Raw genomic sequence first — 17,437 nt, forward strand, 5'->3', positions numbered from 1 at the left:
ACCAATTTAATACTAAACTCAAACAAATTATGACAATAAACCCTATAACACACCGCTTATATATATAATATCAACTCGAGACACGATAATTTCACACAAACTTACATAAAATTCTGTGTACGCCACTCTATATCACACATTAATTAACGACTGAACAAGTAGCTCTAACCTCTCCAGCATCTGCACAAAAAACCGACTCCAACTCTAAGAAAATATGAATATGTAATAGGTCGATGTATTAAAGATAATACAAAGTGTGTATTAATTTGAGACAAACCAATTTACCACTAATCAACTCAAACATACTTATAAGCCCAAATTATAACAATAAACATTATAACACACCACCAATATGTAAAATATCAACCCGACACACTATAATTTCATACAAACTTACGTAAAATTCTACGTATACCTCTCTATTACGCATTAATTAACATCCAAACAAGAAGCTCTAACCTCTCCACCATCTCCAGTCTTAACTCCAAGCATAGAATTAAAGCCTCACAAAAGACTAACTCCAACTCCAAAAAAATATGAATACGTAATAGGTCGATGTTTATTAAGAATAATACAAAGTATGTATCAATTAGAAACAAACCAATTTAACACTAAACTCAAACATACTTACAAGCCCAAATAATGACAATAAATCCTATAACACACCACCTATATGTAAAATATCAACTCGACACACTAATTTCACACGAACTTACATAAAATTCTACGTAGGCCAATCTATCTCACATCAATTAACAACTGAACAAGAAGTTCTGACCTCTCCAACATCTCCAGTCTCAACTCCAAGCATAGAAAGCCTCACAAAAAAAACTAACTCCAACTCCAAAAAAATATAAATATGTAACAGATCAATGTTTATTAGAGATAATACAAAGTACGTATCAATTTGTGACAAGCCAATTTAACACTAAACTCAAACATACAAGCCCAAATTATGAAAATAAATCCTATAAAACACCACTTATATGTAAAATATGTTGGGTTCAAGGTGTATATGTGAATGGAAAATGGAGGAAAATGGTGGAGGGAAGAGAGACACCAATTTAGAAAGTGTACTCTCAAATTGAAAAGTACTCTTTTTAAAGGAAGGTTCACTAATTCTCCCACATTGGTGGGAGAAGAGAACTTGTAAGTGTTTATAATGAGAAATACCAACTCCACATGGATAGTAAGACAAGAGCAAGGTGGTACCTCACGCCGCTATCGTTGTCGGTGCTTGCTCGGCTTCGACTTTGGAAAATGATTTGTTTGCAAGTGAAATTTTTAATTCAAAATTTGATAGTATTATTTTTCTCCTAGTGCGGGCGCATTTTTGATGCCATGCAGACGCATACGCAACGCATCACGAAAGGATGCAACCCTTTGAGGGAAAAGGCACACTGTTTTGCGTTGTAGGGTGACCTATGGGCGCAGATGTAGCGCAGAAACTACTGGAATATGCCAAACGTCACCTGCGGCCGCAGAACAGGCGCATGTCCAGCACACTGAGCGCAGGGACGTGACTGCTGCTGAAAAGGTGTCTTTCTGTTGAACCAATGCATCCTTTCCAAAAGGATACATTAAAGGCTATAAATACCTGATATAATCCTTCGGTATTTGCATGTTTTTTTATAGCAAAAACACTCTTCTTCTATACAAAAACTCTGTGTGATCATTAAGCTGTTGAGTGAGTTCGAAGAATCCAACAATTTGAGGTACCGCTATTGTTCGGATTGAAGGTCATTTTATCCTGGAAGGAAAATTACATAACCTTGGGTACAATGAGGGAAATTATTCCTTAGGACACTTTGTGAAGTCGGGGGACTTGACCTTAAAATTCTGTTTCATCTCATTTTTGAAAGTTAACACACTTCTTGGATATATTATTTATAATCTAGTGTTGAAGGTGTTAAGGAACTTCATAAATGTTCTAGTCTTAGACTTGAACTTGTGTTGAAATTATTGTTGCATGTATATACAGATTCTTGTACCCGAAAATGTTGTAAATAACAAAGTATCAACTCGTGACACTATAATCTCACACAACTTATATAAAATTCTGCATACGCCTCTCTATTATGCATTAATTAACAACCAAACAAGAAGCTCTAATCTCTCCAACATCTCCAGTCTTAACTCCAAACATAGAAAGCCTCACAAAAGACTGACTCCAACTCCGAAAAAATATGAATATACAATAGGTCGATGTTTATTAAAGATAATACAAAGTATGTATCAATTTGAGACAAACCAACTTAACACTAAACTCAAAACATACTTACAAGCCCAAATTATGACAATAAACCCTGTAGCAATTAACACACCACCTATATGTAAAATATCAACTCGAGACACTATAATTCCACACAAACTTACACAAAGTTCTGCATACGCAACTCTATCTCACATCAATTAACGACCGAACAAGAAGCTCTGACCTCTCCAACATCTCCGGTCTTAACTCCAAGCACAGAAAGCTTCACAAAAGACTGACTCCAACTCTGAAAAAATCCATTTTCATCATTCGCGAACTCCAGGACTCTTTCCTTAGTTCTTCGATCACTAAACAAAACTGAATCAGACTGAAAAAGCCCCTTATGTGCTAACAAATCTTTGTAATATTGATTGTCAAAGATTTGAGGTGTTGTAGGATCATTCTTGACAGTAATAGAGGAAGTTGCTGCACCTGCTGGACATTGTTTTGTTAACTCAGCTGCATATGTTGTGTCTAATGAAGGGTCAATTAGTGTTAAATTGCCCTTTGAGTCCACTCTAAAACGAGCACTAAATGCATTGCAATGTGCTGATCCTATTGTATGTGCACCTACAATTTTTGGCATACAAGTTGTTAGTCAAAATTGACAAAATAAAACTTAAAAGATACAAATTTCACATATTAAATTAAATGAGTGGACTAAAAGCGGCAATATATGATTGTAAATAAGGAATTTATGACCAAAATAAGTTATTTTTTAAAATTAATTCACCAAAAGTAATATGTTTTTTGAAAACCTTACAAAACTAGAATATAAACGTTGTTCGCAGCAACATATTAGGTTTTCAAAAAATTAACAGACCAAAACGGCATTAAAGTAGGAATCGTTACCGACATTAACGTTTTTGGCTTAAAACATTACCAATGACGACGAGACTCTGCAAGTCTGCCACATCAAACTCTGTAGAGTTTGATAATTGGCAGAGTGCATGTGGCAGAGTTGTAGAGTCTCGTTACTGTTGGTAATATTTTAAACCAAAAACGTTACTATCAGAAAGATTCCTATTTTAAAAATAATTTATTTTGATCGAAATTTCTTGTTATATTATGTCATTTAGAATTGTGAATACGCGTAACCAGGTGTGAGGAATAAATAGCTTTAAATTCTTGTGACCTACTTAAATTACAGTACTATTAACTCATAAAGTTTTTGTCCACACAAACACTGTTGCTAGTCTTCTCATCTTCGAAATTATTGGCATCTTTATAATTTGGTAAAATTACTTATAAAATTTAGGGAAAATGTTTTAAAATATACCTAAATTCTGATGAAATTTGCTGTAACGCGCCTTAACTTTGTGGGGTTCTATGATCCTCTCGATTATTTATTACCGATTTCTATAATATATATTTGTCCAGCTGAACCACTGCGTGAATACGCGCGCATTGAGCGCGTAAGGGTTTGAATGGTCCAGCTGGAGAATATAGGTCACAGAAATGCAGTAATAAATAGTCGAGGGGGACATAAGACCCCCCACAAAGTTAAGGCGTGTTACAACAAATTTCGCCAAAGTTTAGATATATTTTTCTTGCTCTTTTTCCTAAATTTATGTTTGTACCTCTAATGCCTAATTAAAAATTTAATCATATTAAATGAGTTTATGAAAGAAATTAAAGAAGTATATATAAATAGATATACCTGATAGGATAACAAGATCATCTAACGAAAGTCCCTTAGTGGAAAAAATATTAATCATTTGATCCATTGTGAAACTTGTGTCCACTATATTTGGTCTCACATTTGTTGCCAAACTAACTCTTCCATCTCTTCTTCCTGTTGGAATTTGAACACTTGGACCTCCTGCCTGTTTTGTTATCATCAAAATTAACACACCTTAATCGATAAGAGGGAGTTGCTCGGATGATAAGGATATCTTTCACTTTCAACTCTTAAACTGTGAGTTCGAGTCGTTAAAGGAGCGTAATCTAAAGCAAGTCCATTGCTTAGAAGACGTGAAAACAATCTAAAGAAGACTGTTTGTGGAACTTGAACCTGTGACCTCCTGATCACAAGTACAATTATTTTTTGGGCAGCTAATCCACTAGTCAAAACTCGATTGATAAAGAGTCTACTCTTATACCCTTCTCCATTTAAACATCAGATTTTTATATGTGACAAACTAAACAATTTTTGGAGGGCTAAAGTGAGTTTTCACTTTTTTCACTAAAGTGAGATAATTTTTCAAAAAAAAAAAGAAAATAATTTTCATGGCCAAACGGCTACTGAGTTTAGGGGATAATAGGACCCCGATAAAGTTAAAGTGTGTCATAGCAACTTTGACCATAATTCCGGAGGTACTGAATAGTTATCTCAATAAAAAAAAATAAAAAAAAAAGAGGATAAGTTTTTGGAGCATACAAATTCAACAGCATCTCTAGCAGCCAATGCAACAATATCAGCACAAGAAACAGTAGCTGGACAAAATATTTCCAACACCCTTTTAGCATTGTCAATAACTGAAAATCCTCCAACTGATTTATTTGCTGGATCACTTCTCTCTGTTGCATTTCCTTCTAATAGTATTGATGCATCACAACCCTGATTAAAAAAAAAAAAATTAAAATTTTCGCCAATATTTTTTTGGTCAATTTTTCATATACTAAACTTAAAGAACACGTCATCTGTCTTAATTTATATGACATATTTTTCTTCCTAACTTGTTCAGAAAAAAAAGAATTTGTGTGATATAAATTGAGACGAAAGAAGTAATATTAGAGGAAGAATTTCATTGAACTTATTTATTTAAAATTTATTTATTCGGTGTTTACATCAGACCGATGAAGTTTACCATAGAGTGTAAATTATAGTGAACTTACATACTCCTAGACCCTAACTAGTATACTCTCTTCGTTCGATTTTACTTGTCTTTTTTTGAGTTGACACATCTATTAAGAAAAATAATTAATAATATGGCCATTTTACCATAATACACCTATTAAATGATGCTTACATTATATCTTGTAATTAATTTGAAAAAAAAAATTAATGTTAAGGGTAAAATAGAAAAAAAGAAGTTGTCCCTCTTAATATGTCAAACCTAATAAGTAAAAGTAGAAATTCAATAAGTAAATTACTCACAAGTAAAAAGTAAAAGCGAATGAAAAAACTACTTAATTGTAATTAAGTGATATAAAGTGTATATAAAAGACACATAATTGACTGGTGTAAACCATAAGTAATTGCTCATAATCATTAAGTTATTTTATATTGAGTGTTACGTCGCCATACAATAAATACTCTTCATTAAAAAAAAAAAAATAGTAGCAAGTATATAGAAAATTATGATGTATGTACACTAAAAAAATTGTGTGTATATATATATATATAAATCGGACAACAATAAGCAAACCACAAGCAAAAGAAAATAAGATGAATACACAGATTTACGTGAAAATCTTTGACGAGAAAAACCACAGGCAAAGGAGGAGAAATTCACTATGATGGATAGAGAATACAATGAGGAGAATATAATGACGTATTTAAAACGTCCAAAACGATCCACTAAACGCACTTATATAATACATGCATACAAATAAATCCTAGACCTCACAAAAAATCACAAACATGGGTCGCACCGCGAACTTTTCTAGGCCGGATCAACAGAATTTGGGTCACAAACTCTAACATATATATATATGTTATATATATTTAGAGAAAGTCGTAAATATATTACGTTAAATTACACTGATAATATAAAAATTCTTTTATATATACGATCAAATATTTACCTCAACGAAGCAATCATGAAAAAAAAGACGAAGGAGTTTTGCAGGTAGAGTTGGATCCATAGAAGAAGCTGATCTCACTGTATTTTTCACTATAAATTCAGCTGAAGGACAAGAAAGTCCATAAAAATTAAATGAAAGTGTTGAACAAGAAGTATTTGGAAAATGTGTTAATAAACAAAATATAACAAGAAATAAAACTTTGTAGTAATATTTATATGGACATAATTTTTGGCTCAAATATATTTTTAGTTTCTCCATATATTTTTGGTATAAAGTGCTTAATTTCTTTTGTGTTTTCAGTTTGTTGCCCAGTAAAATGAAGGAATAAAAATGAAAAAGTTGAAGAGGAGGAAGTTGAAGGTTGAGTATTTAATTTATGGGGGTGCATTTATTTGGTTTGGTTAATCTGGTAGGGGTATAGTAAATGATTTTAATTATTTTCTGACAAAGAGTGGAAAATAGTGAAGCCTAAAATAATTTTTTTTTGTTTTGTGAAATGTTAATGCTTGCATAGTTGCATGTTCTATGTATGATTTTGTTCCATACTTTTTAATGTGTAACATTAATCTAACCCCATTTAGAAGCTAGCTACCCATATTGTTATAAGTAGCTATATTAATATTTTTTTTATTTGGAGTAACATGTGGTCGCTATCCTTCAAATATCTACAAGATAAATTTGATTTTAATTTAATAACTCGTAAATTACACGGGAGAATTTTATGTGCTATAAGCTCGATCGAGAAAGTAGGAAGGGGTGTTGAACCTAAGATCTCCCATTTGAGAGATTCCATGTGCTAGTATTATTTTTTTCTTTCTTTCTTTCTAATGAGGAGAAATCTGCATGCGGTCGCTATCCTTCAAATGTGTACAAGATAAATTTCGCTTCAATTTGATAACTTACAAATCATACATGAGAATTTCCTGTGCTATAAGCTCAATCGAGAAAGTAGGAAGGGGTTTCGAACCTGAGAGATTTCATGCTCAACCAACTAGAATTTTCATTAAGAAATATCAAAATATAAAGAAGTAAATTCACGAAAAAGCCAAAAGATATCAATATGTAGTGTATATCCACAGCATAATTTCCTGATGAAGAAGGTGCCGATCGGTTGACACCCCTCACGTACATGGCTCTGTCCTGTGGGTCACAGTGTTGTCAATACCTTTTATCACATTTTTTTAAGACCTGGTTGAGTTATACTTTGCAGTTTCTCGCAGAATCAGAATTTTTGCGGGGTTTAAAATTTGAAGAGAAATTCATCGAAGGAGGTTCAACATCTATAATATATATATAAAAATTATTTTAATTATGTATTCAACAACAAACCCAGTTTATTCCCATAAAGTGAGGTCTGGGGATGATAGAATGTACGCAGTCCATACCGCTACCTCCAAAGAAGTAGAGAGGTTGTTTACAATAGACCCCCGGCTCAAGATAAAGAATAGTAAGTAAGAGCGTAATGCACCATTAAGCATGGTGGGTGGCATAACATAAAAGGAATAAGACATACTAAAAATAAAATAAAAATCAGAGCAATACGAAATAAGATAAATAAGCGCAATATGAAACAAGAGATAAGAAATATGGCATCCGTAAAGTACGACCCCCATTTATGGACACAATCCTAAAATTATTAATCATGTATTAATAATATAACTTTTCATCGAAAAAGATTTGAACGAAACTCCTATTACTAAGCTGACTCCGCCTCTCTCCATATATACATTATGGCTAGGTAGTATATACAGATAAGCTTATGTAATTTTTTCTATTATTTGGTTTGGTCATGGGAGTATATCAATGATTATTACTCATTTCTGACAAAGTGGAAAACAGATGAGTTTTAAATACTAGTCAACTGGTAAATATAAATATAAGTTGTTACGTGATTACGAGGTCGTGAATTTTAAGCGGTGAAAGTTTTTCTTTTTATAAAAATACATCATAAGATTGTGTAGATTGTGTATAATAAATTCTTATGATTAGTTTCTTATCTATAGTTTGAACTCTGCACATAATATAAGTTTTAGTGAATCGAGCTATCCTTTTCATCTAAAAAATATGGCCAGCTTACGCCCACGTTGACTATTTTCTCAAGTATGATTTACTTCCAATATGCACCGATATTTAGGTAATTTCTCTTCCTAACTTATGTAAATGTGAAAAAATTCCCTAGCATTTTAGTCCTTACTAAAATTTGAACCTTGATACGAGCAAGTGATTTTCATCCCCTTCATTAACGGATCTAGCTTTTTAGTGTTCGGTGCCTGCATTGGAGTCTCGACTAATTCGGATCGCGCACTGCAGAGCCCATTAAGGTGGCAGCGCTTCCAATAGAGTTTTCTTCGTACCCAGAGTCGAACCCTCGACCTTCGATTAGGGGTGTAACAGCCTTATCCACTGCAATATAACCCATGTTGGTTAACGGATCTGCCTATCTTAAATGTTTTATAAGTTCTTATTTTAACACGAGTATTGGGATAACTTTTCTTCATAATTTATGTAGATGAGGAGAAATTCTCTACTCGCTCCGTTTCATTTTAGTTGATCCTTATTGACTTGGCACACCCTTTAAGAAATTATTTAATAGAGACTTATTTTACTAAAATAACCTTATTAATTATACATTGAAAATATGAATTTGAGTAAATACACTTTATTTAATTATTTATTATTGAGGATAATATTGGAAGAACATACATAATAAATCCTCTTGATTTCATCAAATTGACAACTAAATTGAAATAAATATTTTTAGAAAAAGGGCCAACTAAAATAAAACGGAGGAAGTAATATTTTTTATCATTACGAAAATTTTAAACTTCAATGACATTCGTGTGATTTTCATCCCCTTCATTAATGGATAAAGGTCAATATTGCTGCCTATTTTTAATGTTTTATAAGCTCTATATTCTTGCATTTACTAGTGTTATTTCTCCCATACTTTTTTTTAAGGTATAACACTCCATTACACCCTTATAGAAACTCCCCAATATTGTGAATATATCCATTTATCTACATGCACATATGATCAAGGCAATCAAATTACTCCCGCTGTTCGCTTTTACTTGTCATTCATTTTCTAATTGAATTTTTATTTTTACTTGTTATTTTTGACATATCAAAAGAAAACAGTTTCTTTTTTCCTATTTTATTTTTAACATTAATTGCTTTTTTTCCAAATTAATTTCAAGATACAATGTAAGCATCACTTAATAGGAATATTATGATAAAATAATCATGTTATTAATTATTTTCTTAATGGATATGTCAACTCAAAATGTGACAGGTAAAACCGAATGAAGGGAGTATTGAAAATACCTTCAACACACATTGCATCTACCACCTTATTTCCTTCTCTGAATTTATAAAAAAGAGATATTTTGGGGCACAAAATATTTCATGTTCATGTGAAATTTGGGAGAGCCACACCATAAGACAGTTTGTCCTGATGCAAACATCAATTATTTATTCCGTAACTCCCTAAAAGATACTAGAAAATATAAATAAATAAAACAATGCTCTGAAAGTATCATACTGAAAATATATATGAACCACAATACTTAAGATTTTGACCCTCAGTGTACGAAACATTTCGCATTTATAGAAGATCCAATTAAGAGCACTGCACCCCATGCAGTGTAATATAGGCAATTACCTTTGATGTAAGCATTGGAAAATAACTTTATCATTGCTCAAAGTTAGTGATCATCAACCACATATATATATATATATATTCACAAGTTCCATTCATAATAATTTGAAATAATGTTATACATAAGAATCACATGTCATCAATATTAATCATTAATCTTCAACAACATACACAATGTCTGAGAGGATAGAGTATATACATATTTTACGACCACTACCTTGTGAGAGGGTAGAGTGTACACATATCTTACCACTACCTTGTGAAGATAGAGCGATTATTTTCAAAATATTCTCGACTCAAATACAGCAAATCCAGGTGTCATGAATATTGATCAATTAAGTAATTAATTTTAAAGTCAAAAGAGTGGCAACAAAAGCAAGACCAGGCGATGCTTCAAATTAAAAAAAAAAAATGTATTTCTTAATTTACGTAGACACTAAAATTTTAAGAAATTACTAAAATATTATAACCTTTGGTATTTTATTCTTGAACATTTGATGAATCAATTCTATATTATAACCTTCTAAAAACCCTAATGGATGCCCATGGATACTTTATTTCCCTTCATGAACAAAATAACAAACTACAAATTAAGGAAATTAAGGAAATTGCAGAAAAAATAAGAAGAATGTGATTAGGTTAATAAAAATGTTATAGGGTTTAATTTATGGAATATGATTTAATTAAGTTGTTAATGCGGCTAAGCAAACTTGTAGTTCCATTTAGAAGAGTTTGTGACTAGGAATTTTTTGCCTACAAATTAGACTAGATTAATTTAGGTTAATTTATTTGCTTCCTGCCTAAGCAACACTTTAAATAATGCAATTTAATGGCTGTATATATATATATATATATCTTATTTTAGTATGAATAATATCGGACCAGGATTTCTCGTTCCATCTACATTAGGTTTTACACTACTATAAATAGGGGTGCTAGTAGCCAAAATTATTTGTGGAGAATTATTTGAGTTTACGAATATAAATTTTTCTTGATCACAATGGCATCACATAAGAAAGAATTGGAAGGCAGCATAGCTCAACTGGCTGTCTACGGTGACGACGACGACGACGACGAAGAAGAACAACATGAAAAAGAAGAAGAATTTGTTAACGTTGTTGTTCATGCAGAAGAACAAGACGAAGACAAACAACATGAAAAACAAGTAGTAGTAGAATTTGTTAATGTTGTTGTTCATCCAGAAGAACAAAAAGAAGTAGATATGTTGGAGAATTTTTTTCTTCATCCTCCACCAAAGGAGAAGTGTTCAATGGAATTGCAAGCAGCGGTAGAGAAATTCCTCGATGAAAGGACGAAAACTGGGAGAAGTTTTAATGCAGACTTACGTAGCAACAAGGGATATAGAAATCCAGATTTGTTGGAGCATTTAGTGAATTTTCATAAGATTGATCAAATTGGATCTTGTTTCAGTAAAGATGTATTCGATCTGCATGGATATAATAAAGGTGATTTTTACGATGAAATAGAGGCACAGGCGCGTGAAGTGGAGATCAGAAGAGAGCAGGAGCGTCAGAGGACGAGTGCAAAGGTTGTCATCATACCACCGTGGGCAGCTGGGGATGGTAGACAGAAGAAAAAGTCGAAGTGGGACAAGGTGAACCCTGTCTCTACTGTTGGTGCACATGCTGGTGCTGGTTATGCTGCATTCGTGCAACAAAAACGCCAGGACCAGGGGCTACAACGCCAAGGTGTTCACCCAAACCCCTCGGCAAAAAATTACACTAAGCAACCTAATGACAAGAAGCCAATTAGATAGATAGATCTTGACAATCTAGTTTGGCATGGAAGTGATCCTTATGAATGAGGTTATGGACTCTGGGTTAATGATTATATTTTTCCTTATTCTTTATGAAATACAACTTATGTTTTCGAAAAATGTCTGAAATACAAAAGTTTGTCTGCTTTCAAATTGTCTGGAATTAAACTTTGACAAGCCAAACTTTAGGAGCAAATATGTAAGCTTCATGCACAATTGAGTTGAGGCAGATAAACTTGAAAAACGAAACAGTAGGGATAAGGTCGCGTACACACCACCCTCTTAGCCCTCACTTGTAGGATTACGGTGAGGGCGGTAGAGAAGACGAATGATCTATCATTCTTTGGGGAGGCTATTTTACTCTGAAATAAAACATGTTGCAAGTGTTCTGTTGTGCCATGTAACACAATGACCAGAAAATGTAGCAGTTCATTAAAGATCCAAGATAGATTAAGTCAATTCCAACATCTGAAGATCAAAATTTGGCTAAATAACACAAAACAATAGCAACCTAAGAGAAGTTTGAACTAGGGGGTGCACCACCGAAACCTCCAGCTCCACGCCCAAATCCAGGTCTTCCACCTCCACCACCACCCTACAAGTACAAAATTATAGTTTAGATTTAATCGACACAATGTAACAATGAGTAGGTAGCCTAAAATCACGAGTAAGATGCGCAAAATTAGATTGTCCACCAACGGAAACCATAATATCAGACATTAGTGCCCACTGAACGAATTCGTTTAACAGGTAACATTTCAACCACATCAATTGACATGCGGATCACATATAGGTCAATTAAAGAAGACGGACAAAGATGTACCAAGGGACGCAAAAATCAACATCCTGAAATGCACTATTCCACTTCTATAGAGGGATGGGAAGAACCAAAATGATATGTCCAATGGGAAGTTCAGCATAAGACAACTAAAACAGGGACATCTTAATGAAATACACTACAGTGCAATAGGCTCCTTACAGTAATTGGTAAGCAAGTAAACAATGCATCAAGAGGGAAAAAAGATAATAACAATACCAGGATTTTACAATTCAGCAAGTAAAATGGCACATTGGCATCAGAGAATGACAAGAACATTTTACTATGGTATGTTTTCTCCATTTCAATTCCTCTAAAATGTAGGAAAGTGACATTACTTGAACAGTAAAAAGTGACAGAAATTGGTAAGCCTCATGCCATAGTGAAAATATAAATGGATTGAAAACATAAGGACATGATGCCTTAATCAAAAATAATTCCTATTTCATTCCCTTCAAAGTCTCAATACAAAACTTGCTCTAAAAAGTAGACACTAAATAAAGGAAGCTTATTTCGACATACCCTGAATGCAGGCTGGTAGTCTGCTGGAGCTCCACCCTTCTCGCCTCCAAATTCACCAGGTGGACCTCTTGGACCAGCACGATACCCATCCCTATCACCAAACCTTGGCCTATCACCCTCAAACCTAGGTGGTCCACTGCAAAATACGAAGGAAGACATCAAAATCAATTCAATCACTCGAGATACTTTATTTCATTTAAGCTACATAAATTGTTGGTGAAAAGGTTACCGGGGTCTATCGCCTGGAGGTCCACCCATGGGACGACCAAGGGGCTTGGCAGACTTCTTCAATGTGGCAGGGACAATTTCAGAAGGAAGATTGAGGTAAGTCCTGAGAAACTCGATGCCATCATTGGTAAGATACCAGTAGTAGTGCATCCAAGCAAAGGTCTCGCGCACGTACTCCTTCGACTTAAAGCTTTGCATCAGCTTAATCACTTGTAAGTTTGGCACATCAATGTTGGGATGTTTCGCCAAATTGTAGTCCTTCTTCGCAAAGCATACTCCCTCTACAATGCCGTAAATGTAAAATTCACAATAAATACCAACGTCATTTCAACTAATCTTTGAAAGCATCTAATACATAAAAAACAGAAAGAAATAATGAAACCAAACCTTGGAAGAGGTACTTGGAGATCTCTCTCCGGTTCTTCTCTGGGATAATCTGAAAAAACATTTTCATGAAATGCATAAGAAATTCTGGGACAAAAATAACAACAAACCTAGTGCAATCCCACGCGGTTAGGCGCGGATAAGGTGTATGTAGACCTAACCTATACCTCGTAGAGATAATAAGAACTTCTGAGAGAATTGAGTACTTTTTTGGATTCAGCGACCCTGGTAACACTATCCTCCTCCAAAGCTCTAACAGATGGGGAAAAATCAAGTCTTTTACCTCGCCCGGGTTTTAAACCTGAGACCCCGCAGCTCAACCCACTTCATCGAATTATTTTTCTAGTAATTAGCCATTTAGATTTTTGTAAAAAACAGATTTAATTCTTAAACACAAACTAGTACCTCTATTTCATCACACTTTTGAACTATTACCACCAACAACAACAACAAGCCAATAGTAATCATACAGGTAGGTGTAGGAATTTTGAGCTACTACCAAACAACAACATAGTGTAATCCCAAAAATGGGGTCTGAGCACTGAAATCCCAAAGGTGGGGTAGGAATTTTGAGCTATTACCAAACAACAAAAACATACCCAGTGTAATCCCAAAGATTCGGGTCGGGGAATTTTTGAGCTACTACCAATCATTAACATATCCAGTGTAATCCAACTAGATGGAGTCAGGGCACTTTGAGCTACTACCAAAAAACAACAACATACCCAATGTAATCCCCAAAGATGGGGTAGGGGAATTTTGAGCTACTACCAAACAATGTATCCAGTGTAATCCAACTAGATGGAATCAGGGCATTTTGAGCTACTACCAAGCACCACCAACAACAACAACATAACCAGTGTAATCCCAAAGATGGGGTCGGGGAACTTTTGAGCTACTACCAAACAACAACATATTCAGTGTAATCCAACTAGATGGAGTCAGGGCACTTTGCACTACTACCACCCGGTGTAATCCCAGAGATGGAGTCGGGGAATTTTTGAGCTATTACCAAACAACAACATATTCCGTGTAATCCAACTAGATTGCACTTTGAGCTATTACCAAACAACAACAACAACAACATACCAGTGTAATCCTACAGATGCGGTCGGGGAATTTTTGAGCTACTACCAAACAACAACATAACCAATGTAATCCAACCAGATGGAATCAGGGCACTTTGAGCTATTACCAAACAACAATAACAACATACCCAGTGTAATCCCAATGATGGGGTCGGGGAATTTTGAGCTACTACCAAACAACGTATCCAGTGTAATCCAACTAGACGGAATCAGGGTACTTAGAGCTACTACCAAACAACAACAACAACAACAACATACCCAGTGTAATCCTACAGATGGGGTCGGGAAATTTTGAGCTACTACCAAACAACAACAACAACAACATACCCAGCGTAACTCTCCAGATGGGGTCGGGGAATTTTGATCTACTACCAAACAACAACCAGGGAAAGAGCCACCTTACGGCTAGGGGGTGCCGAACCCCCTTCGACGAAAAATTACACTATTTATACATGTTTAAAATTATTTTTTATGTATATATAGTTGACGTTGACCCCCCACCCCCCCTTCCCTTCGGCTAGTCCGTGTGCTTACTTCTTTCAATTTTGAACCCCCTTAGTTAAAAATTCTAGCTCTGCCGCCGACAACAACAACAAAAACACACCTAGTGTAATCCCACAGATGGAGTCGGGAGAACTTAGAGCTACTACCAAACAATAACAACAACAACATACCCAATGTAATCCCACAAGTAAATTCTAGCGAGGATAGCGTATACTCATATCTTACCCCTACAAGGTAGAAAGGTTATTCCCAATATCCACTCGGCTCAAGTAAAACCATTACAAAACAGCTCAGAAAAAAGAAACCACGGAAGTGAAGAAACCAAAACAAAATACTTAAAAAAGCACAAGAAGACATACACTAAAACATAACAGTCACTAAAAAAAAACAAAAAAAAAAGCATAATGCACTAAAGCTCCCACTGTGCATGGGCTCAGTTAAGGGCCAGACCACAATCATCACTGCCACAAAATAATAGGATAATCAAAGTACTAAAAACAGTAAATAGTAACATAAAATGAAATAACATGGGAAGAAAATATAACATATATTAACTAGTAAAAAACACTAATAATTAATAATTAAATTGACAAATTAAAGAAAAACAAATTATTATTAACTAATTAACTAACAATTGAAACAACATTAATAGTAAAAAACAAAAAAGATTAATTTTGTTGGATTAATTAGAGATAAACAGAAACATACCATTTTGATTTTTCGTTGGAGAGAAAGAGAGGTGAAGAGTTTTTTGGGGGAGAAAAGAGAATGAATATAATACGAAGGAACAAATTAGGGTTTGGTAGAGATTTGGGCTTTTTGGATTTGGGCTCTAATTTAGTTCAACCAACTCACTAGGTATTTGGGCTTGGAGAAAGGCTATCCTTCTGGATAAATACATAAATTCCGATAGTTTGGAGCTTAATTACAAAAAAAATTGATATTTTACGTAATTACTGAAATCTCAATTTTAGATCTGTCGAGATATATAATTAGCTCTTGATACATCCAACGAAGATATATATTTTTCCTTTGTAAAGATATACAATTAGCTCTCAATACATTTTTTTCGATTTGGAGTCTATTGAGATACATAATACATCTAACGAAGGTACATTTTTTCCTTTTAAAGATAAATAATTATATTTAGATATTTTTTTTCTGATTTTGGGTCTATCGAGATACCTAATTAGTTCCCTGATACATCCAATGAAGATATATAATTAGTTGAGATTTTTGTAATTACGTAGGGATTTGTGTGAATATGATAAATTAAGGTGTATATTTATGTTATTTTTCCTATACTTTTGGGCACACAACAGAAATGTAGGAGGCTTGATCCCTAATTACAAGATGTACCCGAAGTAATTGACCTAGATACGCAGTATAAATTTTGAGTGTATTTGAGATAAACAACTATTAGATTTGAAGTAATTGCTTAGATACACAATAGAAATTTTGGTTGTATCTGAGATACATGGCTATTACATATTGAAGTAACTGCACAGATACGCAAAACAAATTTCAGGTGTATTTGGGATACACAACTCAGATAAATAGCTTTTAAAAAGTCTAGATACACAGGGTCGGGTATATCAATGCACGTGTATCTGGAATACACAGACCTAAGATACACACAATTTTTCTTTACCCATTATATTTTGTAATTAATTTAATGCTAAGAGAGTTTTTATAACTAGCGCCCTTATGTTTGACTATTTCATTAATGTTTGGTTTCCCAAATGACATGAGATATCTATGGATAAATTTGGTTGGTATAAATTTATATCGGAACTAATTTATGGCATCGACTAAACATACACCAAATTTAGTCTTAGATATCCCATCTTATTCTATCCAACGTAGGATTATTTTATACAACCTCCAATGTGATATAAATTAGTCTAGGACGTCCCAGGCCTACAAGATTGGGATGATTTGGTCGACATACCAAACGACCCACAAACTTCCATAAATAGTGTTATTTGCATCCAAATTTAAGAAAGATCTCAAAATTTTACGCATGAGATTTGGTACTAGAATTTTTATTTCAAAATATAACGAAATACATTGTATCAGCACACATAATAACAATGCAATATATTCATAATAGTGAAATATATTGTATGATACTCATTATAAGTGTATACACATGTCTATAATATCTCTATAGCGGAATACAGTATATCCATGGGCATAACAATGATGAACCACATTGTATTCGTTTGCTTAATAAGTACTACTCTATTACATCTTTTTCTGAATTGTATTTTGCCTTAAGCCGAGGTCTAACGGAAACTACAGCCTCTCTACCTCACTTCTGAGACAAAAGAACAAATACAGTACCGTGATTTTAAAGATGTAGCAATATGCCCAAATGTCATTACAATGATGGTATTCCCGTCAACTTGCACACCTTAACTTCGATGGGGCATTATTTTCTCCCACCAGCGCA

At 33.9% G+C, this 17,437-nt stretch overlaps 3 protein-coding genes across 4 annotated transcripts; 1 reads left to right on the top strand and 2 right to left on the bottom strand.

Annotated features, from left to right (window-relative positions):
• Nucleotides 1–2,145: 2,145 nt before the first annotated feature.
• Nucleotides 2,146–6,370, bottom strand: LOC107849622 (peroxidase 46). Its single transcript, XM_016694177.2, has 4 exons — nt 6,005–6,370; nt 4,635–4,814; nt 3,915–4,080; nt 2,146–2,824 (listed from the first exon to the last, which is right to left on the bottom strand). The coding sequence occupies exons 1-4, from the start codon at nt 6,260–6,262 to the stop codon at nt 2,409–2,411; spliced, it is 1,020 nt and encodes a 339-aa protein (XP_016549663.1). The 5' UTR covers nt 6,263–6,370; the 3' UTR covers nt 2,146–2,408.
• Nucleotides 6,371–10,884: 4,514 nt separating this feature from the next.
• LOC107848845 (SAP30-binding protein) lies at nt 10,885–11,439 on the top strand. The gene has a single exon (XM_016693579.2). It carries the CDS (start codon nt 10,885–10,887, stop codon nt 11,437–11,439), a length of 555 nt encoding a protein of 184 aa, XP_016549065.2.
• Nucleotides 11,440–11,848: 409 nt separating this feature from the next.
• LOC107851135 (40S ribosomal protein S10-1) lies at nt 11,849–15,845 on the bottom strand. Of its 2 annotated transcripts, none has more exons than XM_016696061.2 (5): nt 15,691–15,845; nt 13,394–13,442; nt 13,008–13,287; nt 12,779–12,914; nt 11,849–12,034 (listed from the first exon to the last, which is right to left on the bottom strand). In XM_016696061.2, the coding sequence occupies exons 1-5, from the start codon at nt 15,691–15,693 to the stop codon at nt 11,951–11,953; spliced, it is 552 nt and encodes a 183-aa protein (XP_016551547.2). In that variant the 5' UTR covers nt 15,694–15,845; the 3' UTR covers nt 11,849–11,950. The 2 variants fall into 2 exon arrangements, with proteins under 2 accessions (XP_016551547.2, XP_047257212.1); XM_047401256.1 differs by lacking the exon at nt 15,691–15,845 and adding an exon at nt 13,558–13,714.
• Nucleotides 15,846–17,437: the final 1,592 nt, after the last annotated feature.

Source organism: Capsicum annuum, chromosome 12 (genome assembly GCF_002878395.1).
Source record: "Capsicum annuum cultivar UCD-10X-F1 chromosome 12, UCD10Xv1.1, whole genome shotgun sequence".
Lineage (NCBI taxonomy): Eukaryota > Viridiplantae > Streptophyta > Magnoliopsida > Solanales > Solanaceae > Capsicum > Capsicum annuum.